This window comes from Bos taurus, chromosome 25 (genome assembly GCF_002263795.3).
Source record: "Bos taurus isolate L1 Dominette 01449 registration number 42190680 breed Hereford chromosome 25, ARS-UCD2.0, whole genome shotgun sequence".
Taxonomy (NCBI): domain Eukaryota; kingdom Metazoa; phylum Chordata; class Mammalia; order Artiodactyla; family Bovidae; genus Bos; species Bos taurus.
The window spans coordinates 19,842,903-19,870,792 of record NC_037352.1 but is presented as its reverse complement, the minus strand read 5'-3'; the positions used below and the strand labels follow the sequence as shown (position 1 = coordinate 19,870,792).

The following is a 27,890-nucleotide window of genomic DNA, read 5'->3' as shown; positions in this document are numbered from 1 at the left end:
GGTAGCGTGGCCGAGTGGTCTAAGGCGCTGGATTTAGGCTCCAGTCATTTCGATGGCGTGGGTTCGAATCCCACCGCTGCCACACCTTGTGGGTTTCACTTTTTCAATTTCTGAATCATCCTCTCCCAGTTACTCTTAGCATTTTTTTTGGTGTGTGTTTGTTTTTTAACCTTCTGACGCTCTTTTTTCTTTTTTAAAAATGGAATGAGGAAGGGAGGGGGAAAGGAGGAAACAGCAGCTCGGGGCACCTCACTCCGTTAGCCTAATACACAAACCCAAGAATCCTGCTACCTAGAAGTACGAAAATGTCTCCCTATTTTCATAGTAAAGCATCTGAGATACTTTAAGAAGCTCTCATCAGACTGCACCTTTGGTTTAAGGCTTCAAAGCCTGAGGCCCAGGGAGTGGGCATCTTTACCTTTCAGCGACAGAGATTATGTGGTGGGGATTTTAATCAAGACTTCACTTAGGAAGGGTCCCTTTCTGGCCTCTCTGGTCTGCAGAGAGCTCAGGCTGACTCCATAAATCCCTGTTGGTAGAAACTGTGTCAGGGGACCTTACGGAGGGTCTGGGGGCTCGAGATCCCCGCCCCAGCCGGGCTTATCAGCCTAGAGGTCCCAGCTTCACTGATCCACCTCCTGCCTAGTTTTTTGTGCTTGTTTATTTACTCATTCAACAACAATTTATGAAGGGCCTACTATTAATATTTAGTCCTGGATTGGGCTTTCTAGGTGGCTCAGTGGTAAAGAATCTGCCTGCCAATGCAGGAGATGAAAGAGACACGGGTTCAATCCCTGGGTCGGGAAGATCCCCTGGAGAAGGAAATGGCAACCTGCTCCAGTATTCGTGCCTGGGACACTCCATGGACAGAGGAGCCTGGCTGGGCTACAGTTCATGGGGTTGCAAAGAGTCGGACACGAAAACAGGAAGATCAACCTGAGGCTGAAGAGGAACAGAGCAGGTCTTGACACGCACGAAGTTCACAGCCACTGAACTTTCTTCCATTATACCTGATTATTAAGCAGCATGAGGAAGCTGATCCCTCAGAGATTACATTTAGTCATTATATCTCCTTTGACTTCTGTTGGCTGTGACAGCTTCTTAAACTTTCCTTGTTTTTGATGACCCCCGAGTTCTGAGTAAGGCTTTCAAACTTTCAAAGTAGAAAGTTTCTCAATTACTTTGATTTCTTTTCATAATTAGGATTTGGGGACTTAGAATCTTAAGGGATTTTGAAAGGAAGACCGCAGAGGTAAAGCGCCATTCTCTTCCACATCAAGAGTACAGTCTATCAGGACTTCTGTGGAGGTCCAGTGGTTAGGACTCTGCCCTTCCAGTGCAGGGGGTGGCAGGCTCTATCCTTGGTGGGGAACTAATATCCCCCAAGTGTGGCTAAAAAAAAAAGTACACATTATCCACATGACTTGTTCCTGTTGATGTTAACCTTGATCACCTGGCTGAGGTCTTATTTGCGGGTTTCTCCATTGGAAAGTCACCCCCCCACCCCAGTACTGTATGCTTTGGAATGAAGTCACTGTATACACTTAAAAAAATTTTTTTTTTATTGGAGTCTAGTTGATTTACAACGTTGTGTCACTGTTTGCTATAGGGCAAGGTGAATCAATTATACGTACACATATATCCACTCTTTTTCAGATTCTATTCCCACGTAGGTCATTGCAGAGTACTGAGTAGAGTTCCCTGTGCTATTGCAGTAGGTTCTTATTAGTTACCTATTTTATATATAGTAATGTGGAGTTGTGATATTAAGGGTGAAATGTTTACATCAGTTAATTGAAATACTATACAAAGAAATTGGTCTCTTCCCTCATTTACTAAATTTATTTATACCATTATGGACTCCTGGATATTCATTTTGGGACATAATCCAGTAATAATTTGTTCAAAGTGTTGTATCTTTAGCCACTGGGAGCTCTTACAGCTGGCTCAGGTGTCCTTTGAAATACCTCCATCATTGCATGGTGGTTGTTTTTAAACACTTCTCACTTTGTGGCACCAAAAGATGCTCCAGGTTCATCTCACATGTTTCCTGTTCCAGAGTTTGCCGTTTATCTTAGGCGTCATGGGCCCTTTTTTGGAGAATGGTATAAGGAAACAAGATCTGGGTACAAGATGTAGTCTAGATACCGAGGTATTATTGCTTCTGCTGCTGCTGTTGCTGCTGCTAAGTCGCTTCAGTCGTGTCCGACTCTGTGCGACCCCATAGACGGCAGCCCACCAGGCTCCTCCGTCCCTCAATTGATAAAATAATGAAATTTCCCAGGTGGCTCACGGGTAAAGAACCTACCTGCAATGTAGGAGACGTGGGTTCAATCCCTGGGTTGGGAAGATCCCCCGGAGATGGAAATGGCAACTTACTCCAGTATGCTTGTCTGGGAAATTCCATGGACAGAGGAGCCTGGAGGCCTACAGTCTACGGGGTCTCAAAAAGAGCTGGTCACAATTTAGCCACTAAATAACAACAACAAATGCTTAAAAAATAAAAGGAATAGAGTCACAGATGTAGAAAACAAACTTATGGTTATTAGAGGGGAAGAGGGGAGAGATAAATTGGGAGACTGAGATTGACATACTACATATAAAATAGATAATAAGGACCTACAGTATAGCACAGGAAACTCAATACTCTAACAACTTATACAGGAAAAGAATCTTAAAAAGGTGGATATATGTATACGGATAACTAATTCACTTTGCTGTACACCTGAAACTAACACAACATTGTAAAACAACTATTCCCCAATAAAAATTTAAAATGAAATAAAATATGAAAAGTATTAAAAAAAAAAAAAAAGAAACTCATGAAGGGTGGGTTATCTGGGAAGCCTCTAAAACCCTCATGGGGGCTTGGTTTCTCTGCTGGGTGGAGGTGCCACCTCCTTTCCCATTGGTTAAAGACACTTGAGAGGAAGGAAGCTTTCTGATATAGTGACCCATACTGCCCCCATCCGAGGGTTTAGACATTTTACTAACAGGGAAAGAGATGATTTAGAGAAATTCAGAAAACAAAGAAATTGATTTTGCTTTTGAGTTTCACAAGCTAAGGTTTGTCAGTAGAGAAAAGATTTACATTATGTCAACAGTAAAAGCCTATTTTCCTTCTGCTAAGAACAGATTTCTCAGAGAAAGTCAGAGAGGAAGGTGAATTTAAATGCAAGCATGTTACTGAGAAGAAAGAAATCCCAAGGGCTGCCAGTCCCAACTGGTCCAAGGTTTGTGGATCTGAGACTGAGATATGTCTCAGAGCTCAACCCAAGCCTTGGTCAAGGAGCAGAAAAGCAGAAATAACCCATGGGTCATGTTTAGGCCAGTGGGCCTGGGGCATCTCATCCACCTGCAGAGCAGTAACCCCCACCTTCCTCCACTCTTTCAAGTTAGACAACCCCAGTTTCCTCATTTAAAAATGAGAATAATAATAAGCCCTGTGTAAGAGTGGTCCTGAGAATTAAGTATTAGAGCATATAGATGAAAGCTCTTTCAAACTGTCAAGCATTAAGTATAAAGGATGAATCGTAAACAAAACATAAAGGATTATTGTTTTAAAAAATTATATGCACACATGCAATTCAACATAGTAAATAGGAGCACACATTTTTGAACTGCTTCACAAATTTTCTTAATTGTTCAGCAGAGGACACCCCGCTGATACTCATACTGGGGCCATGTTGGCCCTAACTAACATATTTACTCCTCCCCATCACAGGTTTCTCTAGGTTTGTGATGGTTTCCTTCTCTGCTAGGATCCATAGTTTTACCAGCCAGTTCCACCTGTGTATATTATAATATATACACAGGTGTATCTTATGATATATACACAGGTGTATATTATGATATATACACAGGTGTATTTACACACTAATATTTTGGTATCCACAATTGAAACCAAGATAATAGGGAGGCACTGCGTCTGTGGAGAGCAGGGCTGGATTAAGAAATACTGTGGTTTAAACATTAAAGACTATGGTGATCACTACTGCCCCCTCAGGAACAAATAGAAGCAATACTAAATAAAAAAAGTATGACCAATTAATTTCTAAAAATGCCCATTATAATTTACTGCTATTTTCCCCAGAGATTCGATTCGTTTTTTAATTTTTTAAATTTATTTTTAATTGGAGAATAATTGCTTTACAATATTGCCTTGGTTTCTGCCATACAACAGATTCAGTTCTTTAAAAAGGGTGTGGGTTTTTTTGAGATTTAATTGATATGTAACATTATATTAGTTTCTGGTATACAATATAATTATTTGCTATATGTATGTATTGTGAAATGGTCACAATGTTTAGTTAACTTCCATCACCACAGTTACAATTTTTCTTGTGATAAAAACTTAAGATCTACTCTCAGCAACATTCATATACACAATATAGCATTATTAGCTATAGTAACCATGCTGTATATTACACCCCCAGGATTTACTTTTAACTGGACGTTTATATCTTTTTAATCACCCTAAAAAATATATTTTTTTCTTTTTTGATGTCCCTCTGGTACCGAAATCTGTGCTTACTAAGCTGAATCATCCCCAGACTTATACTCTGGAAACCCAAAAAGGCCAAGTAGGGCTAGGCAGAAGCCCGAGTCTCAGGTTTCCTTCCAACCCTGGCTATCAACACACAGGAGATCTGATGAGAGAGAGAACCCAACATGTAAGCGAAGCAGAGGATCAAACACAGTGCTCCTAGAATGGGTCTAATCCAAGATCCCAAACTGAGGACAAGCCCAGGGAAGTTAGGGCAGCAAGGAGGGTCTGTGTCCCTAGAGAGGTAGCCACAGACAGTGAAAACTTGCAAACGTAAGCCCAGTTTGCACAAATGGCTGCAGTTCAGTTCAGTTCAGTTCATTCGCTCAGGCCCTAAGAACTCGCCTATGACATGTGACTGGAGGGGGTGGAGCCAGACGGAAGGGGGCGGGGCTAGGACCGAATCTCAAGCAGAAGAGGGGAAGGACCCGACCCAGAGGGATAGGGCGTGCCTGCTTGCTCAGTCATGTCGGACTTTTTGCGACGCTATGGATTGTAGTCCGCCAGGCTCCTCTGTCCATGGGATTCTTCAGGCAAGAATGCTGGAGTGGGTTGCCATTTCCTTCTCCAGGGGATCTTCTCGACCCGGGAATCAAACCCAGTCTCTGATGTCTCCTGCATTGGCAGGCGGGTTCTTTAACCACTAGCGCCACCTGGGAAGCCCCTACCCAAAGGGCTGAGCAAGGCTAATTCCCTGGGGAGAAACCAGGAGGCGGGCTCAAGCTTACAGGTAGAGCCAGGAAGAGGGCGGAACTAGAGCAGGAGAGAACCCTGGGGCGGGGCAGACCTGGGTAGGGACGGGGAGAAGGCCTGGAAGGCGGAGCAGGCTGCGAGGCTAGGACCTTCCCGTGGCATCCTCTCCAGGCCAGGGGGAGCTCAAGAACAGAAGGGAGGAGCAGGGGCGTGGTCATGACCCAAGAGGCGGGGCAGGGGCGTGCCTAAACACAGGGGGGCGGGGAATGGGCGGGGTCAGAACGCTGGCCCCAGATGATGATATTTAGTAGCTAAGTCGTGTCCAACTCTTGAGACTCCGTGGACTGTGGCCCACCGGGCTCCTCTATCCATGGAATTCTCCAGGCAATAATACTGGAGTGGGTTGCCATTTGAGCCCCGGGCAGACCCAAGCCCAGAGGGCGTGGCAGGGACAAGTCCAGGACTCCAGGGTGCGCCCAAGTCCGGAGGGCGGAGCAGGGTCTGGTCCGAGTCCTGAAGGCCAGGCGGGAGCAGGGATGGGCCGGCGACGACGGTCAGATGATGGACGGCTGCAGGCCTAGGAAGCGCAGGGCCAGGACGAGCAGGCCAAGGAATAGCAACAGCCCGAGCAGCAGCCGCAGGAGCGTCCGCGCGTTGGAGCCGCGGGTCCGCCCGGCTGTTGACTGCACATATCGCTCCACTGCATCCGCGAAGCTGAACTTGTCCGGCACGTAGCCAAGCTGGGCGCGGGCCTTGGCGATCTGGAAGGTGTGTGTCACGGCCACACTGCGCACCTGCGGGGAGAGGCGGGACAGCCGCGGGGCGGGACTAGTGGGCGTGGGAGGCAACCTTGTTTCACTGGGACCGGAGAGGGTAGGGATTCCCCTTGCGTCGCACAGCGATTTAAAAGGACCTCCCAAAGAGTTGGATCTTGCGCCTTCCATGTCCTTATGGGGAGGACTTCCTTTCTCTCTTCCGCTCCCATTTTCTTTGAGGACGTCGCCTCCCCGATGTCTTTTCGGCATCTCCTCACCTTACTGAATTTCTCAGTCCCCCCAAAATAAAGGCCCCACCTCTGCACTCCCTTCCTTGGCCTAGAAGATGCTGGGGCTCAGGAGGACCTTGATACATTCTGCCTATAGCCTGGGTGCAGCTCTCCGGAAACAAGTGTCTCCAGGGTACACCCTGAGCTTTTCAGCCCACAGCCCTAGATCGAGTCTGGGCAGGCAGGTCCCAGGGCACTCCCTTGCTTATTAACTGAGTTTCCCTAAGAGAGGAATTTAATTATGCAGAAGTGATGACTCTCCAGGGCCTGAGCAACCTTCCCTGCTGGCAGAAGTCCTGGGGCCCACAGGCTTCAAAGGAAGTACCGACAGCTAACAACTGCTGAGCTAGCACCCCGTGCCTGTCGGACTGAATTCTTTCTGGGCCTCCTCTCATTTAATCTTCTGAAATGCTAATACCACCGGCTCCTCTTGAAAATTGATCAGAGAGGTTAAGCGACTTGCCCAGGGTCACACAAGGGAGCTAAATTCTAGCCCATGCCTTTCCCTGCTATGTTAGGACTGGGAGGATACCCTCCCACTTGGTTCATTTCTTCTGCTTTAGTTCCTCAGCTGAACACTGGGAAGGAGTCCACTAGCTGCTTGATTCTGCTGTGGCCCTGTAACAGCCGTTGGGGTCAAGCCCCTGATCTTGGATGCTAGTGTGGGGAGAGAGGGTGAGAGGCCAGTTCTTGTCTCTTTTTGCCTCAGTTAGCAAGTTCAGGGCTTTGGGGGATACAGCTATGAAGTAGATAAACAGGGGTCCCAGATCTCAGGCTTGGATATCACCTCCTTTGGGAAACCCTCCCTAACTTCCTCAGAATTGATTTATGTGCCTCTTCTGTGTACTCTGAAGTTTCTCATCACTTCCCCCAATATAGTCTTTATCACAGTGTTTTGAGTTGCCTGATTGTTGGGCGGTCTTCCTCTTTGGATGGACTGTGAGCTCTCCATTAAATGAGATTATACTCTTTTTGCCCTTCCTAACTTACCAGAGCATCAGGGACAGTCAAATCAGAGAGTGGACTGGAAGGATTTTGCATATAATACCAAACACCACTTGTTGCTTTACTGTTTGTGAAAGTGAAAGTTAGTCACTTAGTCATGTCCAACTCTTTGTGGACTGTAGCCCACTAGGCTCCTCTGTCCATGGAATTCTCTAGGCAAGAATACTGGAGTGGGTTGCCATTTCCTTCTCCAAGGGATCTTCCTGACCCAGGGATCGAACCCAGGATTCCCTCATTGCAGGTGGACTCTACTGGCTGAGCCACCAGGGATTAACAGATTATTACTGTTTATAATCTGCATTAAAACATCCTCTCTTAATAAACAACAAGGGCCTGTATAGCACAGAGAATTATATTCAATATTCTATGATATGGACATCCCTGGTGGTACAGTGGATAAGAATCCACCTGGCAATGCAGGAGACATGGGTTTGATCCCTGGTCCAGGAAGATTCCATGTGCCAAAGAGCAGCTAAAGCCTGTGGGCTCCAACTACTGAGCCCACACTCTAGGGCCCACAAGCTGCAACTATTGAAGCCTATATACCTACAGCCTGTGCTCCATAGCAAGAGAAGCCACTACAGTGAGAAGCATCAGAAAGAAGAGTAGTCCCCGCTCATTGCAATTAGAGAAAGCCTGCATGCAGCAACAAAGACCCAACACAACTCCCCCAGGATTATATATATATTTGAAAGTCGCTCAGTCGTGTCCAACTCTTTGCGACCCCATGGACTTATACAGTCCATGGAATTCTCCAGGCCAGAATATTGGAGTGGGTAGCCGTTCCCTTCTCCAGGGGATCTTCCCAACCCAGGGATCAAATCCAGGTCTCCCGCACTGCAGGCAGATTCTTTACTAGCTGAGCCACAAGGGAAGCCCCAAACCATAATGGAAAAGAATATTTAAAAAAGAATGTAAGGATATATAACAATCACTTTGCTATATAGCAGTAATTAAGACACTGTAAATCAACTATTCTTCAATAAAAAAAATCCTCTTTTGAACAGTATATGTGAATAGGAAGTAAGGTCAGCCCTACCTTCATTCCTTAGAACAATGCCTGGCATACAGTAGGTGCTCAATACATGTGAAACGAATGAAAAAAGGCTAGGAAGTCAAACTAGAGGGCTGGTTAGTATGTTATAGATTGGCCAGCAGAGGGCGCCTGAGCCACGGTGCCCAGAAACTTCACAACTAACTAGGGATCCTTTGCTCCAAAATTGAACAAGGAAACCAGAGACAGACAGGGGAAAGACAGAGGAGCCAGCTCCCAGCCCGACCACAATTCAGCAGCACCTTGGCAGCTATTTTATGTGAATATGATTCCTGACATTTCACAAGCTAATGGTTAAGCTTGGAATCTTTTAGGTCTAGTCTGGGTTCAAATCTCAGTGCTGCTACATAAGTAAATAGTGATGGGCAGGTTATTTCACCCTCTCCCCCTCCCCTAACTGTGTGTTTCATTTCCTCCTCTGTACATGGAAGTGATAACAGAATCCACAGTGCGTAGTGGTTGTCAAGATTAAATGAGATAAACACAGTGCCTGGTATTTCATCATCACACAATAGATGGTCCCTATTTTTATTTTTCTCTTTTCTGTGCTAGTCCAGATGGTTAAAAGGAGAAACCATAGGGAACTGCTTCTTTTCATGGCCCATTCTTGATTCTCTGAGGTGGGGAGCACTGAGCTTTGAGTGTGAAGTCAATTCTAGGTGGGACCTTGGTGTGTGTATGCATACTCAGTTGTGTCCAACTCTTTGGGACCCCATGGATGGTAGCCTACCAGGTTCCTCTGGCCATGGGATTTTCCAGGCAAAAATACAGTGTGGTTTGTCATTTCCTCCTCTAGGGGATCTTCTCGGCCCAGGGATCAAACCCACATCTCCTGCGTCTCCTGCATTGGCAGGCGGATTCTTTACCACTGAGCCACCTGGGAAGCCCTGAACCAATCAATGATTGGTTCACTCTAGTGCTCACAATTTTTCACCATTAAATGAGATACTAATCTTTTTGGCCTTCCTAACTTAGCAGTGCATCAGGGACAGTCAAGGGAGAAAGGAAGGATTTTGCAAGTAACACCGAACACCACTGTTGCTTTACTATTTACAATCTGCATTAAAACATCCTCTCTTTTAGGACTTCCCTGCTGGTACAGTGGATAAGAATGTGCCTGCTAATGCAGGGGACATGGGTTCAATCCCTGGTCTGGGAATGTTCCACATGCCTCAGAGCAACTAAAGCCCATGTGCCACAACTACTGGAGCCCATGTGCCCTAGGGTCCATGAGCCACAACTACTGAGCCTGTGTGTTGTTACTACTGAAGCCCCTGCACCTCGAGCTGATGCTCCTCAGGAAGAGTAGCCCCCGCTCATCACAACTAGAGAAAGCCTACATATAGTGATGAAGACCTAGTGCACCTAAGAATAAAGAAAGAAATAAATGAAAAAGTAATGTTTAAATAAAAACAAAACATCTCTTTTAAACTCCATATGCAAATAGAAAATGCATCATCGTTATTTGAGAACAGTGTCCTTAACACAGTAGGTCCTTAATTAATATATACTTATTCAGTGAGCAGGAATTGTGAGCCTCAAACTGTGAGCCTTGAGTCTACAGGCTGTGTGTGCACAGTGACAGCTGTTGGGGAGTGGAGACATTCCAGAAGGTGAATGTCATGGAACCTGCCTTCGGGAGCCTCCAGTCTGGCTGGGAAGGCAAGCTGCTTATGAATGAAATGACAGTGATGAAGAAAGGGCTTGGAGCTGTCACCCTTCAGACCAAGACAGCACAGCCTAAGCCAAAGCCCAGAGGCTGGGACATGATAAAAGAGCTGGCCCTAGATTTGGGCGTACATGGGAGATTCTGAGACCTCAGACAAGCATCCAGTTATGGTGTCAGAGTAGGAGTGGAGAAGGGGCAGGAAGAAGGGCACAGGGGCTCCCCTCACAGCAGCCCACTTACCTCACTCCGGGTGAGCAGCGGCGGGAGGCTGCAGATGGGCCTCAGGGCCAGATGCAAATACTCCATCACCGTGGCTGTGTGGGGAGAGAGGGACCAGTGAACAGGTGCCTGCTCTTCACAAACTCCAGGGAGGCTCTCAGGGGCAAGTCAGTTGGGGGGCATTATTTGCTTTGCTAGGGGTAGTCTTCACTTTGCCAACATTTTCCTGTCCTTGGGATTCCTTTAAATCAGTTTCTCAGCACAGCCTGGGGCACCTTGCTTGGTGATGAAATATGTCACAAGTAAGTTGTTATTAATATTAAAAGCCTGACATCTTAAAATCAATCTGAGCAGATTCAAAGTGATATCTACAATCATGTCTCTCTCACTGACTTCTATTCCGGTATGCTCTCTTGAGTCAGCGATAAAGAAGTTGGGGCAGTGATTGAACTCAACATGCGCTTTATACTGGATCACTTTTTTTTAAATATTACAGCTTCCCCCACCCCCTTGTACCTGCAGAATGCTGAGATAATAGGTCTGGGATGTGGCTGAGGCATTTCTAGATTTTAAAAGCTCCCAGGCGATTCTACTGTGCAGCCAAGGGTAAGAAGCACTGAGTTACAGATAGCTCACTGGGAACTGGGAATTCATAGGTAATTCACTAAAACTGCCAGAACCTGCAGTTGAACTTTTCTCAGCTGGGGGTCAGGAGTGTCACTCTTGGAGATGCTGTGCAGGGGAAGCCGTTCTGTGCCGGTGCCCTGGGAGAGAGAAGTCTGCAAACCCCAGCTTTCAATGGCAAGCATGCCGGTGCTCTTAAAGAGCAACAGATCCAGCTGAGGTTTTCCAGGAACTCAATTATCTGTGACTGGAGGGCCACTTATCCCCTGGGGCTGATCACTCCATGCCTGACACACGCTCAGCATTCCAGTTGGAAGGAGGCCAGCAGAGAGACACTGGGCCGTGAGAGTAAAGACTGAGGAGGCGAAAGTGAAAGTGTTAGTCGCTCAGTCGTGTCTGACTCTTTGCAACCCTATGGACTGTAGCCTGCTAGGATCCTTTGTCCGTGGAATTCTCCAAGCAAGAATACTGGAGTGGGTTGTCATTCCCTTCTCCAGGGGATCTTCCCAACCCAGGGATCAAGCCTGGGTCTCCTACACTGCAGGCAGACTTTTTTACTGCTGAGCCACCAGGAAAAGCCCAGGGTCAAAACTGAACCTCAACATGTCCCAAAGCAGCCTTAACTCCAGGTTGACCCTGGTGGATGGGGCAGCCTCTCCTCTGCCTGGCTAAGCACCTTCCAGCACAGCAGAGGGGCTGGAAGTGGGCTATGGAGTCAGCCGAGCACAGTGTGAATTCTGCCTCTCCTGCTTTCTCAGCATGGCATTGTGGGCAGGCTGGTAACTTGTAAGGGCCTCAGTTGCCTCATCTTTACAATGGGCCTAATCACACTCACCTGGGAAGTGGGATAGACTTTAAACAGGGCCAGGACTAGGGTGAGGGGAGTAAGGTTCCTTGAGGGCAAATTTAAGGAGGCACTTGCTCTCAGGGCTGGGCAAGTGCAGATCAGGCTTGGAGCATTTGACTCCTGAGAGTGCGGGTTTCCTTAAATTTTGTGCCCTCATGGCCCCACTCATCTCAGCTAGGTCCTGGCTCTGGGTTTAAAATGAAGTAACGAATTGATGCTTTCTGAACTGTGGTGTTGGAGAAGATTCTTGAGAGTCCCTTAGACAGCAAGGAGATCAAACCAGTCAATCTTAAAGGAAATCAATCCTGAATATTCATTGTTAAGACTGATGCTGAAGCTGAAACTCCAATACTTTGGCCACCTGATATGAAGAGATGACTTATTAGAAAAGACCCTGATGCTGGGAAAGATTGAAGGCAGGAGGAGAAGGGGATGACAGAGGATAAGATAGTTGGATGGCATCACCAACTCAAGGGACATGAGTTTGAGCAAGCTCCGGGAGATAGTGAAGGACAGGGAAGCCTGGCGTGCTGCAGTCCATGGGGTTGCAAAGAGTCGGACACAACTGAGTGACTGAACATGGGGACGATAATGCATGTGCATCTGGTACATGGAGGGTTTTCTCACACACACACTCCCTTCCTTACCTGACAGGTAAACCCAGGAAGTAGGAACCTGGATCCAGGGCTGGCTGTACCCCAGCTTCTCAAACTGCAAGGAAACATGGCTTGAGGCGAGAAAACAGAACCTGAAGAGCTAGCGTGCAGAGGCCACATACTGCCTTTACCCCAGAGTTATCAGAGCACCCCCTGGCCCCTCCTCAGCTGCCCACCAGAGCGGGCAGATCCCACAGCCAGCCCTATGTTTACACCAGTCTTTAAATGAAATCCATGCTATAACCTGGAAAATTAAGTGGGAGCTGGTTGCACAGAGTGGGTTTTTAAACTTGGGCTCATTCCCATCTAGTCATTTTTTACATCTGCTTCACCCAAACACACACTAAGGCACTTATATAGAATTTACAGTAGCCCGCCAGGCTCCTCTGTCCATGGGGAGTCTCCAGGCAAGAATACTGGATGGGTTACCATGCCCTCCTTCAGGGGATCTTCCTGACCCAGGGATCAAACCCACATCTCTTGCCCTGGCAGGCAGATTCTTTACCACTAGCACCACCTGGGAATGTATGACCCAGGAATTCCACTCCCAGGTGTAGACCCAAGAGAAATGAGAATGTATGTCCACACAACTATTTATACACAAATGTTCATAATAGCATTACTGATAACAGCCCCCAAAGGGAAAACTGAAATTTCTATCAACTGATGAATGGATTAACAAAATTTGGCATATCCACTGAATGGAATATTTTTTTTTTTGGTAATAAAAAAGAATGCAGCGCCGATATGACACATCCACAAGATGGATGAACCTGAAAACATTATGCTAAATGAGAGAAACTTAACACAGAGCCCAAATGTATGATTCTGTTCATAGGAAATGTCCAGAACAGGCAAGTCTATAGAAGCAGGGAGGAGGTTAGTGGTTGCCTATGGCTAGGGGTGGGGTGGGAGGAGAGGTAAACAGAAATGACAGCCAAAGAGTCTGGTTTTTGGAGGGGTTCTTTTTGGGACTTCCCTGGTGGCTCAGAAGGTAAAGCGTCTGTCTACAATGCAGGAGACCAGGGTTCAATCCCTGGGTTGGGAAGATCCCCTGGAGAAGGAAATGGCCATCCACTCTAGTACTATTGCCTAGAAAATCCCATGGACAGAGGAGCCTGGTAGGCTACAGTCCATAGTGTCACAATGAGTCGGACACGACTGAGCGACTTCACTTTCACTTTCTTTTTGGGGAAGGTGATAAAATGTTCTAAAATGTGTTTTGGTGATGGTCATACAATTCTTAAAATACTAAAAACCATTGGCTTGTATGCTTTCAATAGGTGAACTGTATGGCCTATAAATTATATCTTAATAAAGTTGTTAAAAGTTGACATGCAAAGGGCCTGAATACCCCAAAGATATATCTTCCAGTGTGGGGTTTCTGGTCGACCCCTTCAAGGAGTCTGTAGGCTGCTGGGAGAGGAGGCTGGGATTCTCAGCGTGGGGGCTGTGCCTCCCTTTGTGAAGCACCTCCCTTTGGGCTTTGTCCACCTCCTACTTACCTCTTTCAGGGCCTCCCTATATAGTACGGAGGTGGGGGGCCCACAAGGCAAACTTCACAAGACATCAACATAAATCAGGAAGCAGGCTGAGAGGGACCGTGGCAAACTCGGGGAGCTCCTGGCCTCCTAAAGGGGTGGTCATGACCCAGGTCCAGTGCCTCCCAAATGGACACTGTTGCCAGAGCTGGCCTTTAACGTGAAACCTTCTGAGCTTTTGGAAGGAGGAAAAGGTGACAGGGAAAGAAGACGTGGGGATCCTGGAATTCTCACTTGGGTTGGTGGCGTTGTCTGGGCACCTACCAGTGGGGCCATCCACTCGAAGAGGTTGACGCTCTCCCCGTCATTGATGTAGTACGCCTGCCCACTCTGAGGGGACACGCGGGGAGGAGGATGTCAGGCACAGGCCATCACCTGACCCCGTCCTCTCTGACGGCTCCTAGAAGCTGCCCAACTCCCCATTCTCCCGAGCAGCCCTGGAGAAAGATCTGAACAAGTCCCTTTGGATTCCGGGGCTGCCAACTGACTAGCTGTATGACCTCGACAGAGTCACTTAAACTCTGTGCCTCAGTTTCTTCATCTGAGAAATGGGAGCATAATAATGGGATCTCCCTCTTGGGCTGCTCTAAAGGTGAACTATAACAATGTATGTAAGATGCTTAGCATTTGGTGACTGTCACTCTGGGATCAACAACACCTGCCTCCCAGGGTCATTTCAAGGAGCTAACGATGCTCTAAAAAGTATCAGCCACCCCCCAGCTTTCCTGGGCTGACAAGCCCATGAGGCAACTTGAGTTGGGGAGATCTGTTGTGTGTGAGCCAGGAATCCCGTAGGGATGGGGGGCGCCTACCTGCAGCCTGGGGGGTAAGGAAGGGGAGCACTGCAGGAGACTCACAGCCACGTGGCCCTTGGCGGCGGTGAGGGCTTCGGCAGCCAGCACGTGTGCCTGCACCAGATTGCGAACATGGACCCAGTTCATCTGCGTCCGTCGGTCCCCAAATCGGAACATGAACAACCTCTTCTTAATGTAGCTCTGGTGGAGGGGGGACAGGGTAAGAAACACTGACAAAGCCTGGAATGGCTTTTAATTCCTTCTCTGTGCAGACAGCTCCCAAATTTCTAGCTTCAGGTCAGACCCCTCTGTCCCAGCCCCACTAAACCTTCCTGACAGACATCTCCACTTGGTGGCCCGTTTGGTTGCCAGATAGACAAGGCGGACTTGCCCTGTCCTGTGAGTGCCCGACCCCAACTGGCCACCCCTGCTTCCCCTCGGCCCACAGCACCCAGGGCTAAGGCCAAAGCTCTGCAGCCCACTCTGGCTGTCGCCTCCCTCCCTCCCTCTCTGCACCCAACCCACCTGCAAACCCAGTTGTCTCAGCTGTTACAATCAGTCCAGCGTCTAGCCACTGCTTACTGCCTTGACTGCCACCCCATCTCTCACCTGGACACTGAAATAGCGTCCTAACTGGTCCCCCACTTCCACCCTCAGCCCCTGTGGTCTGTTCTCCATGCAGCTGGGGATCTTTTTTAATCCTAAGTCAAACCACGTCTCCTCTGCTCAGAACCTTTGGGACGCCTTTCCGGTAGGTCAGATGGCTAAGGAGACCCTTCTGCTCTGGACGCAGCTACTCTCTGACTTGTCTCCCACCGAACCCCTCGGTCTCACTCAGCTCTAGCCCTCGGCCTCCTGCCTGGAACATGCCAGCAGGTTCACACCTCAGGGCTTTGGACCTCCCGTGCCCTCTGCCTGGAAGGTTCTGCCTATCTGTGTGATACACCGGTCACCTCAAGGTGCTCAACGTCCCTGCTCGAAGAGGCTTCCTGACTGTTGGCACCCCAGCTTTCCCCCACCCCACAGCACTTTTCCTCTTTCTCCACAGTCCCCAGCACCTTCGAATATTCCTTGTCATGTAAGGTGTTTATTCTGTGTCCCTTCCTGTGGGAATATAAAGCCCACAGGGAGGGGGGCAGAATTGTCTGTTTTGTTCACTGTTAGTCGCTCAGTTGTGTTCAGCTCTTTGTGACCCCATGGATTGGAGCCCACCAGGCTCCTCTGTCCATGGCATTTCCCAGGCAAGAATACTGTAATGGGTAGCCATTCTCTTCTCCAGGGATCTTCCCGACCTAGGGATTGAACCTGGGTCTCCTGCATTGCAGGCAGATTCTTTACTGTCTCACCCACCAGGGAAGTACATCCCCAAACCTGGAACCGGTTTTCATTTCCAGCATTGTGCCCAAACTCTCTCCTCTATTTGGATCACCTTCTCTCCACTACCTGCTTTGCTTGGTTAGCTCATTCCCTATTCAAACAGCACAGGTGTCACTTCCTCCAGGAAGCCCTCCTGGACTTCCCCTGCCAGGCCCTCTCTGCTGTCTTCCCATCTTCTCCCTCTCACCTCAACCCATACCACCCTGAATCTGTGACTGTGGCACCTGTCTCCTTGACTAGGCTGTGAGAAATCTGAGGACAGGATCTAGAGCCCCTTGCAGCCATATCCCTGGCACCCAGCTTTGTTTGGAGAGGGGCTTTCTGTGTGGAGACCCTGGTGCCAGCAGCATGAGATGAGCCCTCTGGCCCTCAGGGAGCCCATATCTGGGCAGGGCAACAGTTTCTTCTGCCTCTCTGGGGTTGTAACTCCACGTCTTCTCTATGGGTACCAGGCCTGGCTGGAGTACCCCCAAGAACTCTGTTCCTGGTGGGCCTGGTGGGGGCAGGAGTTCTCCCAGAACCGAGGGTCCCCCTCTGGGGCACTGACCCAAGACTGACATGGGGACCCTGGGTCCTCATTCACACAATTCCAGCCGGGTTCCCCCCCGTGCCTCCGGCCTCAGGTGGGAACAACGTACCGCCACACGGGGCAGGTGCCTCTGCTCTTCGGGGCCGTAGATCCCTGGGGGCCGGAGCACACATGTCCTCAGAGAGCCTCCTCCTATGACACAGGGGAGCGCAGTCAGGGGCCTAGGAAGGGGTAGATGAGCAGGAAGGGGGATAGAAAGGCTGTCCACATCTCCTGGTCCTACCTGGACAGGTGAGTGGGATAGGCAGGTCCTTGGAGTTTTCTCATTCAATTAATTATTCTCTCAGTAGATCAGCTAGTCATTCAACAAACACTATTGAGAATCATCCCCCTCCCCACTCGCTCTGCACTGGGTCCTGGGATGGATGCTGTGAAGAATCCCAGGAGGACCAAGAAATGGTGCCTGAACTCACAAAACTCACAGGCCAGTAACAGAGGCAACACTTATGTGCATGGCCCATGAGAGTTTAACCAGCTCTGATAGATGTGATCGCCTTTGACTCCCACGAGAGTCCTACTGTGCCCATTTTACAGATGTGCATGGACCCACATGCCCTCATGCCGATAGCTATAGCTCTTTCTTTCTTCTAGTCATTAGCTAAGGTCCATAGCGCTCTCAGAGAGGTTTTGCTATGTGTCTGGTGCCTTCATCTGATGCTCTGGTAAGCCTGGAATTTTCCCCTCCAGGCAGCCCTAGGAGGTGAGAGCTGTTATTATCCCTGTCTTATGGATAAAGGAGCCAAGGCTCAGAGAAGAGATGTGATTTGCCTAAGGGCACACAGCTCAACCTAGTGGAGCTGAGATGGAGATCCAGGTTCAAGCTGTTTCCGCTAACACCTCTGGTGGCACAGTACTAACAACTCAGCTCCCTGACCCTCAGCTCTCTCAGCCTTGGTCTCTTCACCTGGATGCTTTGTACCTAGTGCTTGCAGTTACCCTTTCCAGACAACCAGAAAGGAAGACTAGAGCCATCAGCATGAGAGCTGGAGGTCTGTCCCCCCTCTCTGCGGTGTCAGCAGAGTCTCCAGACTAAGATAGAGCTTGGTCCAGGGCTTCCCAAATTCTCTGCTGAGGGGTCCCCATTGGTGGAAGTGGGAGCCTGTCACCCTGTGGGGGGAGGTCTAGGGGTATATAGCCTGAAGAGCTGCCCCAAACATATTCAAGTCTTAAGAAAGTCTACAAAAATTTCAATTTATTCTAATTTATTTAAAAATTTTTTCAGTTACTATTTGTAAATTATTTGACTCCCAACCCCATCTCCTTAACTGAGATAGTGCCTCCTGGTAGATGTTCTACTTCCCCTAAGGCTCAGGTTCCCCAAGCAGCCTGCTCCCAGTTTGGGGAGCTGAGTGTATGCCATCCTCTGGGACCAGAAGCCCACCTTTCTTTGGAAGCTCCTTCCCCTTTGCACCAGGTTGGGGGTGGTGGAATGTCAGTCTAGATACACTTCTCTTCTCTGAGGTGGCATTCCAAGACCCAGGCTGAGTCAATGCCATCTTCTCACCCAGGAACATAACTCTGTGCATCCCACTAACATGGATCTAAAATCCTAAGAGTGGGCTCACCCTGAGAGACTGATCACCAGATACTGCCTCCCAGCTCCCTGGAATCACCCCGACCCTGTCATTTCTAAACCCTGGTGGTCATTTTCTGGATGATATTTTCCAGAAGCTATCACATATCCTTCCCGTATAAATTCCCTTTTCTTCATAAATTAGCCAGGGACGGTATCACAGGGTCATAGCCTGCTCCTGACTGCTCTATAGCCATCCTGACTGTTCCTTCTCCAACACCCTCACTTAACAATGAAGCCCAGTGTAGTGGGTTGAATGGTGGGCCCCGAAAAGTTATGTCTGTGTCCTGGAACCCATGGATGCTACCCTACTTGGAAAAGGGGTCTTTGCTGATGTAATTAAGGATCTAAACATGAAACTATCCTGGATTATCCTGCTGCTGCTGCTAAGTCACTTCAGTCGTGTCCAACTCTGTGCGACCCCATAGACGGCCTCCCACCAGGCTCCTCTGTCCCTGGGATTCTCCAGGCAAGAACACTGGAGTGGGTTGCCATTTCCTTCTCCAATGCATGAAAGTGAAAAGTGAAAGTGAAGTCACTCAGTCGTCTCCGACTCTTAGTGACCCCGTGGACCACAGCCTACCAGGCTCCTCCATCCATGGGATTTTCCAGGCAAGAGTACTGGAGTGGGGTGCCATTGCCTTCTCCATGGATTATCCTGTTGAGCCTTAAATCCAATGTCAGGTGGCTTTATAAGACACTCACAAAGGGAGAAGAGGAGAGGCCACATGAAGACAGAGGCGGAGACCAACGCCAAGTGATGCGGCCCCATACCAAAGAAGGACCCCAAGCTCCTGGAGCCACCAGAGGCCGGAAGAGTCAAGGAAGGATTCTCCCACACACTTCTGGAGGGAGCGCAGCCCAAATGACACTTGGATTTCAGACATCTGACTGTGAACTATAGGAACTGTGAGAGAAGAAATTTCTGCTGTTTCGAGCCACCAGGTTAGTGGTGATTTGTGCTGGTGGCCCCAGGACACTCACACACCCAGACACATAAAGACACAGAGCCTTCACATGCAGCTGGGGTCTGCAAGTCTGAAGACTCTGCTACAGGACCCAGGCTGCTCCCTGCTGTGCTAGAGGAAGAGTCTCTCAGGGACCAGCTGGGGGAGCAGGGACTGGAAATCACCCAGGGAGACTGTGGCAGGCCTCCTGCGAGGCAGGTATCAGGTGAGCTTTTCTGTAGACAGCCTGGAGCTAATTTTAAACTCTGGGTCACCTGGGCATGGAGTGGGGGTTGGGGGAAGGCTGGTCGGGCTGCACCTGACATTGGCCAGTGGGGTACTGGGCGGCTACACCACAGAGGGGTGGGGCCCAGGGTATCCATGACTGTCCTGACCATGGAAAGCTGGGGATGCTTGTATAAATAATTCTCAGCTGGAGGATTAGGTGTCTGACTTGTAGGAGCGCAGGTCCAGCCAGGGGAGGCCCTGATAGAGAAGAGAGTTCTACTGCGCAGGCTCAAACTTCTGGGAAACACAGCTGGATATTCCTACTGGGATAAACTGAGGCCTGACAGGTCCAGGGTGAGGGGTGAGGTGTGGAGGATTTTAGGGGAAAGCGTTCATGTTCAGAGACCACTCAGCCACAGCTAAGTGGAGCACAGTGGTTAGCCCCAGGCTCTGGTGTTAGACTCCCCTGGGTGGAGGTGGCCTTTCAAACCCTATGTCTGCCACCTAAGAGCCGTGTGACTTTGATCTAGGTCAGTTAACCTCTTAGCTTCGGTTTTCTCTCCTGTAAATTTGGGGATTATGATACCAAGCAACCTTCACCCTCTAAATCCACTTGGCTCCTGAGTGTAGACAGTGAGAGAAACCAGCTTTTCTGATTCTTTTTAGTTTCTGAATTTCAAAAAGCAAATATAATTTGGATAACAAGGACTTTTAATATATTTAACTCCTGAGTTTGGAAAGAAACTGGGTCTCTTGCCTTATACAGATGCTGTCAAGAGATAGGAGACTTTTGCTGAAAGGTGGTGGAGCTGGGGTTTGAATTCAGTTCAGTCTGATGCTGGTATGTGGGTGTTTAGCCACTGCACCATGCTGCCACCAGTCCTTATTCTAAAGAGGCAATCCAGTTGGGCAGCCGAGGCCAATTTTTCTGGGAGTTCCTGAAGCGTCCCTCACTTGCACAGCCCTTCCAGAGCACCACACCTCACTGCATATTCATAAATTTGTACTCTTTTTATCTAGAAGAGGATTCCCCCAAACTGGATGCCTGCCTATGTGGCAGAAAAGAGGGCTAGACTTGGGCTAACCCAAGTGTCTCCCCACCAGACCATGAGCAACGTGAGGGCAGAGACTGGATCTGATGTTTTCCAGGCTGTATCCCTGTTGGGTGTGGGTGCTCAGAATTTGTTGGATGATGACTGTCCAAGGCCCTGGAGAAGTGTCCTTTAGAAGGAAGCTGGGCCTCAGAAACATACAGCTAAAAGCGAGAATCGCTCATGTGCTTCAGGGAGGCAGTAGGGGACACGCATGTTGGCTGTGAGCAGGCCCCCAGTACTTACCTGGGAGAGGCGTCCCATTGGCCATGAGGATCAACTGGTCAGCGATGGCTTTGGTTCGGGAGTAGTGGTCCGTGTGCTGTTCAAGGACAGGGAGAATAGAGCTACCAGATGGGGTCAGGGACACTGCTGATCACACCACCCAGCCCTCCTGGCCCCAGGGCTGCACTTTTGCTTCTGACCATATGGGAGTTCACTTCTGGGACCCTCACCAGGAAATGGCCAAGCCCTGAGCCCTACTGCCGCTCCTTTCCCTCTAGGTGGGAGCCACGAACAGAGGAGAGAGTTCAGAGCAGTAACAATGGAGCTTCCCGTCAGCCACGTCGCCTGCACTGGGACATCGGCTGCACTGGGATGTGGATGCTGGATGCATGTCAGATGGACTGTTTACATGGAATCCTTGTGCTCACGTGGCATTTTCACATAATCGTCTCATTTCCAGCTCTCCACATCCCCACAGAGTGGTGTTATCATGCCCAGGTGTAGAAGGAGAGCCTCCAAGTGAAGTGATCTGCTCAGGGTCCCACAGTAGAAAGTTGCTTTGCTGGTTCAAGGCCAGGTTGGTGTGATTTCAAAGCCCTTGCTGGCATGACTGAAGTAGGAGAGGGCTTGAACCATGCTATTTGGGGACTCTTTGCTCCTGGGTCTCACCCTCAGTTGTGAAGTTGACCCTGGCTCTGCCCATCCCTACCCTTTGAACTGTGGGTCCCAGGTCCGCCCTGCCCACCTCTCCAGGAAGCCAGGTACCTTCTCCAGTGGGAAATATGGCACAGAGTCCTCATCGCCTTGTTCTATAGGCTTCCCGCCGAATGCGACATTGACGGTACTGGTGTAGACAAGCCTTGGAACCCGCTGGCGGACACAAACTGCAGCGACAGGTCACACAGCAACACAGACACACACACACACACACACACACACACAGCGCTGATGTGAGTAGGGCGTTGGCTGAGGGGTGCCCCTGGGGACCTCCTTGGATGAGTCCTCCACCCACCCTCCAGCACACATCCTGCCTCAGGAGGGAAGGGCCTCCTTCCCTTAACTTGGGGAGGGGTCAAGCCCCTGCTTTGAGAGTCCCTGGGGGCCAGGCTGCCTCACTCTTCCTTCTCAGTGTGGCCACCTTGCCAGGGACAGGTCAGAAGAAAGTCTTATTCAGTGGGGACATAAGGAAAACACACTCTAGAATCAGAGAGAAAAACAGGAGGGAGGATAAGGCAGGACATGCCCTGAGAGCCCAGAGGTGGGTCTTCTCATTTGGAACTTCAGCAACGTTTCTTGCTCCCAACTGCTAAGCCCTCTGTGCAAACTCCACTCCTGTGTCCCCAGACACACTGAGGTCACACTGAGCCCCATGCCAGGGCCTGGGCACGCCTGCAGAACAGGAAGGATGTGCTGCCCACAGACCCTCCACGGGGGAGGGCAGGGGGTGGGAGGAGGTTCCCACCTTTGTCCCCCTGCCCTGTCCCCCAGAGCTGGGCCTGCGGCAGCCCAGGTGAGGAAGGAAGCAGCAAACACACAGCGGGTCACACTCTGCTCTGAGCGCCTACCATCGATCACTAGTTTGGTGCCTCCAACGTTTATAGACTCAATCTGCTCTTTTTGCAGCTAAAAGGCAAGACGGAGGTGTGAGAGTCGAGGTGCTGTCTCAGCCCTGTAGCTGAGGGTGTGCGGCTGGGCTTGGGTGGGGCGGGGTGGGGGGCTGCAGCTCAGAGGCAGGGGTTCCCAGGGGCCCCTGGTAGTGTGGGGGCCCTGGGCTCTAGTGCCCCTCTCTGCTCCCATTTTCCTGGGCTACTGGGGAGTTTCCACCCCCCATCTGGCAGTCAGCTCCCTCACCTATAAAGTGAGGGAAGAGTCCCTTGGATGGTTGGCAGGATTTAATAAGCCCCATGAGAGGACCTGATGCAGGGCTTCACACAGAAAAGAGCCTCAAATATGTTGGATTGCTTCCTGGCTCTAGAAGTTTCAGCTTCCTTATCCATAAGACAGAGACAGTAATACTGCCGTCTACCCTAGTGAGAGGGCGGGGGTGTGAAAAATAAAAACAACTGGGCCACAGTGAGAGTTGCTTGTGTGTCAGGGGCACAGCGAAGCCTTTACATCTCATTTAATCCCTACAACCACACAGGGAAGTGGGTTCTATACTGATTTTCAAGCTATATTTATTCTTGTTGCAGTTGTTTTCAATAGGTAATACAATCACAAGGTTAAAACTACTCAAACAGTAAAACTAGTATGCAACGAAGAAGAAATTTCCCTCCCGTTTCTAATACAAATGTGAGTATATGCCTTTTATTTAAAAAAAAAAAAAAAAGTGTCAAATGCTGTTTTCCCCCACAGTACCTAGGAAATTGTTCTGTTATCAGCACATATTGAGTTACCTCATTCTTTCGCCTTCTTTTGAATGGCTGCATAGAAGTTCATTGTTAGGCTATATCACAATTTATTTAAATAGTCCCCAGTAGTTGGGCATTTTGGTTAGTTCCTGCTTTGTTATTAAAACCAATGCTGCAAATACATAAGTAAGTGTAGTTTCTGAGTCAAAGGCTGTTGCATGCGTTGACAGATACTGTTATACTGCTCTCTGGGGAGGTTGTGCCATTAGCTCTAGTTGTGTCCTCACTTAACAGATGAGGAAACAGAGGTGCAGAGAGGTTAACTTAACTTTCCTAGTCACACAGCTAGAAAATGGCAGAACTGGCACTTGGTCTCATGGGCCAAATGTAGGCTGGGTATAGCCCAAATCCTCCCTGGAATAGGTGAAGAGCATAATGAACACCCAGGGATTAGGGGGGCGGGCAGAGCCAGGACCTAAGCCCTGTGTGTGGGGGGGTGTCTCACCTGCTCAGCACCAGACATTCCGTAGGAGGCCACGTGGAAAACACAGTCCACCCCTTCGAAGGTACGGTGCAGAGCCTCTGCATTGCGGACATCAGCCTGAAACAGAGGAGAAAGACACGGAGGTAGGAGGTCTGGGCCCAAGGTAATCAGACATTACAGCTGTGGCAGGTCCCAGAGCCAGCCCCCTGACCCCACCAGGCCCAGCATCTGCAGAGCCCGGACAAGCTGTGGGGCAGGATTTACTAGATGATTCCACTGGGCGTCCGTCTTCATCATCATCAGCCCTGTCTATGGAGCTAAGTCACAGAGAACGCGCTCAGAGTTTTACACGCACTGTCTCAACTCCCCATAAGTCTCTGGTGAAGCAGATACTGTTGGTGTCCCCTTTCTGTGGATGAAGACGTGAGGCTCAGAGGTGTGGGGCCCTGTGGCCGTGGCGGCTCAGCTGGGAGCTGGAGTCTGACTCTGGAGCCTGTGCTCTTCACTACCAGCGACTGGTTACACATCAGACACCAACCTCTGACCTCCACCACCACCCTGCCCCCCGCCCATCCCCCAAGACTCATCACTGCACCTGGATGAACTCGGTCCCTGGGCACAGCTCCCACTGGGGTCTGCGGAGGTCGAGCAGGATGACAGAAGTGCCGCTCTTGGCCAGGCTGGAACCCAGGCTAAAGCCCAGGTAGCCTGCTCCTCCGGTGACCACAACCTTCTGCCTTGAGGCCTGCCCAGGGGTGGCCTGAGTCTTCTGCTGTTGAGCCGGTGTTGGGATTGTTATTGGCTCACTGGGTCTTTGCCCAGCCCCTGATCCCCGCCTGGGTCCAGGCCCTACCTCTCGGCCAGGGGAAGGTGGAACTCCTAAATCAGGCACTGACCCAGCTCCTGAAGCAGCAGTAGGCTGCTGCCCAGGACCCGACACTGCTCCAGACCCTTGTCTGGGTCCCAGAACATCACTAGGCCCCTGCCCAGGGCCTGACACTGCTCCAGACCCTTGTCTGGGTCCCAGAACATCACTAGGCCGCTGCCCAGGACCCAACACTGCTCCAGACCCTTGTCTGGGTCCCAGAACATCACTAGGCCCCTGCCCAGGGCCTGACACTGCTCCAGACCCTTGTCTGGGTCCCAGAACATCACTAGGCCCCTGCCCAGGACCCAACACTGCTCCAGACCCTTGTCTGGGTCCCAGAACATCACTAGGCCCCTGCCCAGGGCCTGACACTGCTCCAGTCCCTGGTCCATATTCTGTAGCAGCACCAGGCCTTGATCCACGTTCTGGAACTATACCAGGCCCCAGCCCAGGTCCAGACACATTCCCCAGGCCTGAGACCCCACCCCAGGCCTGACAGACAGGGCAGCTCTGCTGGCCCTGTCCTGCAGCTTTGCAGGCCTCTGGGGAGGAGACTGCCGGGCTGGGCTTCATCTTCTACTGAGCCATGTGGACCCGGGATCTATCCACCTGTAGGGAAAAACAGAAGAGCATATGCTCTAGAGTTGTCTTGAGTCATGTGGATTATCAGACTCCTGGGGGCTTAGGGGACTTGCTGGTGGGAATTAGAGACCCTCTGAGTTCCCAAATCTATCCCTGTTGGAATCTTGAGAACTTCCAAGGTGGCTGCTGCCTTCCTCAGAGAGTCAGAGACAAAGCAGCCAAGGACTTGGGATTCACAGCTCAGGAACCCAGGGCCCAAAGCCACACCACATGGCTGAGATTTACACCAAGCATTCCTTACTTCTCTGCTGCTGCTGCTAAGTCACTTCAGTCGTGTCCGACTCTGTGCGACCCCATAGACGGCAGCCCACCCGACTTCTCTACCAGCTCCTTAAAAGCCCGGTTCCCATGTAGTATTAGAGGGAGATGGATCAAATCATTCCACCTGATTGGGTTGGGTCGGGGGGAGGCACGGCGGTGACTGCTTTCTGATGGGGAAATGGGGAGGACTTCCTGGAGGAGGAAAGAAGGGAGGAGCCACATGGGATCCAAAGGGCCTTGGTAACTTGTCCAAGGGCTGGACTACCTCTGCCCTGGCAACTGCTGCCTCTGGTTCTCCCAGGTCCCCAGTAGTGCAGCTGGCTGACACCACAAGGCTTGCCCAACGCTCTGTGGGCTTCAGGATAAGGTCTGAGGTCCTTGGGGTCCGGCTCTGAGGATCCTGTCCTCCTCACTCAAGACTTAAAGCGAGCCAGGCTGTCAGTCACTGTCACCGTCATCTCACCCCCTACCTCCTGCTCCACCTGAGGATAAGGCTGGACCACAGGCCAGATCACCATTATCATCATTAATAACAGCAGCAACGTGTACTGTGTATTCTGGGTCTACCAGAGTGTGCCAGGCCCTGTGGATACAGAGACAGGTAAACTCTGCTCCGCGTGGCACACAGTGGCTATAAAAAAAGAACAGGTGCGAGGGAGGGGACATATGTGTCCCTATGGCTGATACATGCTGCCGGATGGCAGAAACCAACACAAGGTTGTAAAGCAATTATCCTTCAATTTAAGATAAGTTAAAAAAAAGAACAGGTGCAAATGTGTGACTGAGTGATGGGCGCACAGGTGTTGCTGGTGGTGGTCACGGGACAGAGTCTGGGACCGCTGTATGGTATCTTCTAGTCTCCTGTCACTGCCCTGCTGGCCATAGTTCTGAGTGAGGGATATAGTCAGGCGCCATACAAGCTCTGGCACTCACGGCTGTAACAGGGAGGGGAGACACCCCAGATCTCAGTCATCACAGGGTATGAGTCCAGTTCCCCCAGCAGGAGAGGGAAGGAACCGCAGAGTGGAACCCTTCTCTACCAGGCCTGGCACTCTGTGCTGGGAAACAGTCTGTGGCACCAGAGTATTTTTCTATCCTACGCGGATGCTTTCTGTGACAAAGGTTGGGACCCTGCCGCAGGTCGAATTTCCCGGGTGCGCCCTTGGGCAAGGTCCTTCTAACCTTACTGCACCTCAGCATCCACGTCTGCCTGATGAAACCACTAACCCTGTCCACCTTACCGATGGCAGGGCCCTCACAGGCCACCGGCACACATGCGCCAGGAGGGCTTGGATCAGGTAGTGTCCGTGGCCCCCACCCAGTCTTGTGCCTGGGACAAAGCAGGCTGTCACTAAACAGATACTGAATGAAAGAATGAAACCCCTGGGAGCGGTTCTGCCTCTGGGAGCTTAGGGCTAAGAGAAGAGCTGGCCCCGGCACCGCCGCATTCAATCCTCCCAGCAGCCTTGTGCAGCGGAGGCTTACTGCCCCCATCATCAGGGAGGGAAACTGAGGCTCAGAGAACATTTGCGAACTCTGATAGAGTCTGAGTGAATGGCTGGCTCTGGATCCAGGTCGCTGGGGACCCAAAGCAGGGTCGGGTGAAAGGCAACAGGGAGAGGGGCAGGGACCACTCCAGACCCATCACCCACGCTGGGTGGGTAGGAGCGGGGCAACCCATCCCATGTTGAAAGCCTCCTGCTGGGCAGGTCCTGCCTGCTGCGGCTGCTGCGCGCGCCCCCTCCCCGCGCCCCGCGCCCGGCGCCCCAGCGGCGCTTACCTGGCCGGGCTCCCGCGGCGCTGAGTGATCTCGGCAGCGCCCGCGCTTCGGTTGGTCTAGATACTGAGCCGGATGCTGCTGGGCCTCCGCCTCCACGGGGTCTCCGCCTCCACGGGGCGGAGCCGGCCGCGGCTTCGGGGACCGCCCCGCGCCCGCCCCTCGCCTCTTTCCCCTGATCCTGCTGCCCACTCCACAACCTTGGTCTCTAAGGCGGGGACACGCAGGCTCTCCCAGAGGGGAAACCGAGGCCGGTCGAAGGGTGAAATGGGCCACGATGCTGGTGGGGAGAGGGCAGGAACGTCCTGCGTGCTGGGCCCGATCCTGCCTGCAGAGACGTCTTGAACCCCAAGAAAAGGTGTTTCTTTCTTCCACCCACCTATCCATCCATGTCCTCTCCCACGCGGTCCCTTCTGTTCAGCCTGCCTCCTGCTTCTTTCCTCCTGCCCTCCTTCCTTCCCTCCCCGCTTCCTCTCTTTCCATCTATTCATTTTCCCACTTTTCCATCCATCTCTGTCTATTCATCCAGCCTTCTACCAATTTAAAACTGTTTTTTGTCCGTTCATCTATTCACCGACATTCTGCCTTTCCACTTAATCCATACAGCTTTTCATCCATCCAGTTCATTCTGTATCTTTCTTTCCTCCCTTCCACCCATCTGTCTACCCTTCATTTCTTGCATCCTCCACCCAACTCTGGGTTATCCATTCTCCAATGCCATCGTTCCACATTTAATAGGTTATTCTTGTGCTGTCCTTTCCCTTGCACTGGGGACCCAGATGGA

General features: G+C 50.5%; 1 protein-coding gene and 1 non-coding gene across 2 annotated transcripts; one reads left to right on the top strand and one right to left on the bottom strand.

Moving 5' to 3' along the window:
• On the top strand, positions 1–82 carry TRNAL-UAG (transfer RNA leucine (anticodon UAG)). Its single transcript has one exon. It is a non-coding gene; the product is annotated as a tRNA-Leu (tRNA).
• A 5,711-nt stretch (positions 83–5,793) lies between these two features.
• On the bottom strand, positions 5,794–27,890 carry SDR42E2 (short chain dehydrogenase/reductase family 42E, member 2). The gene is made up of 12 exons (XM_024985237.2): positions 27,110–27,890; positions 24,154–25,035; positions 23,580–23,675; positions 22,289–22,346; positions 21,489–21,607; positions 20,745–20,820; positions 16,709–16,791; positions 14,757–14,894; positions 14,164–14,229; positions 12,350–12,413; positions 10,253–10,326; positions 5,794–6,033 (listed from the first exon to the last, which is right to left on the bottom strand). The coding sequence occupies exons 2-12, from the start codon at positions 24,997–24,999 to the stop codon at positions 5,794–5,796; spliced, it is 1,860 nt and encodes a 619-aa protein (XP_024841005.1). The 5' UTR covers positions 25,000–25,035; positions 27,110–27,890.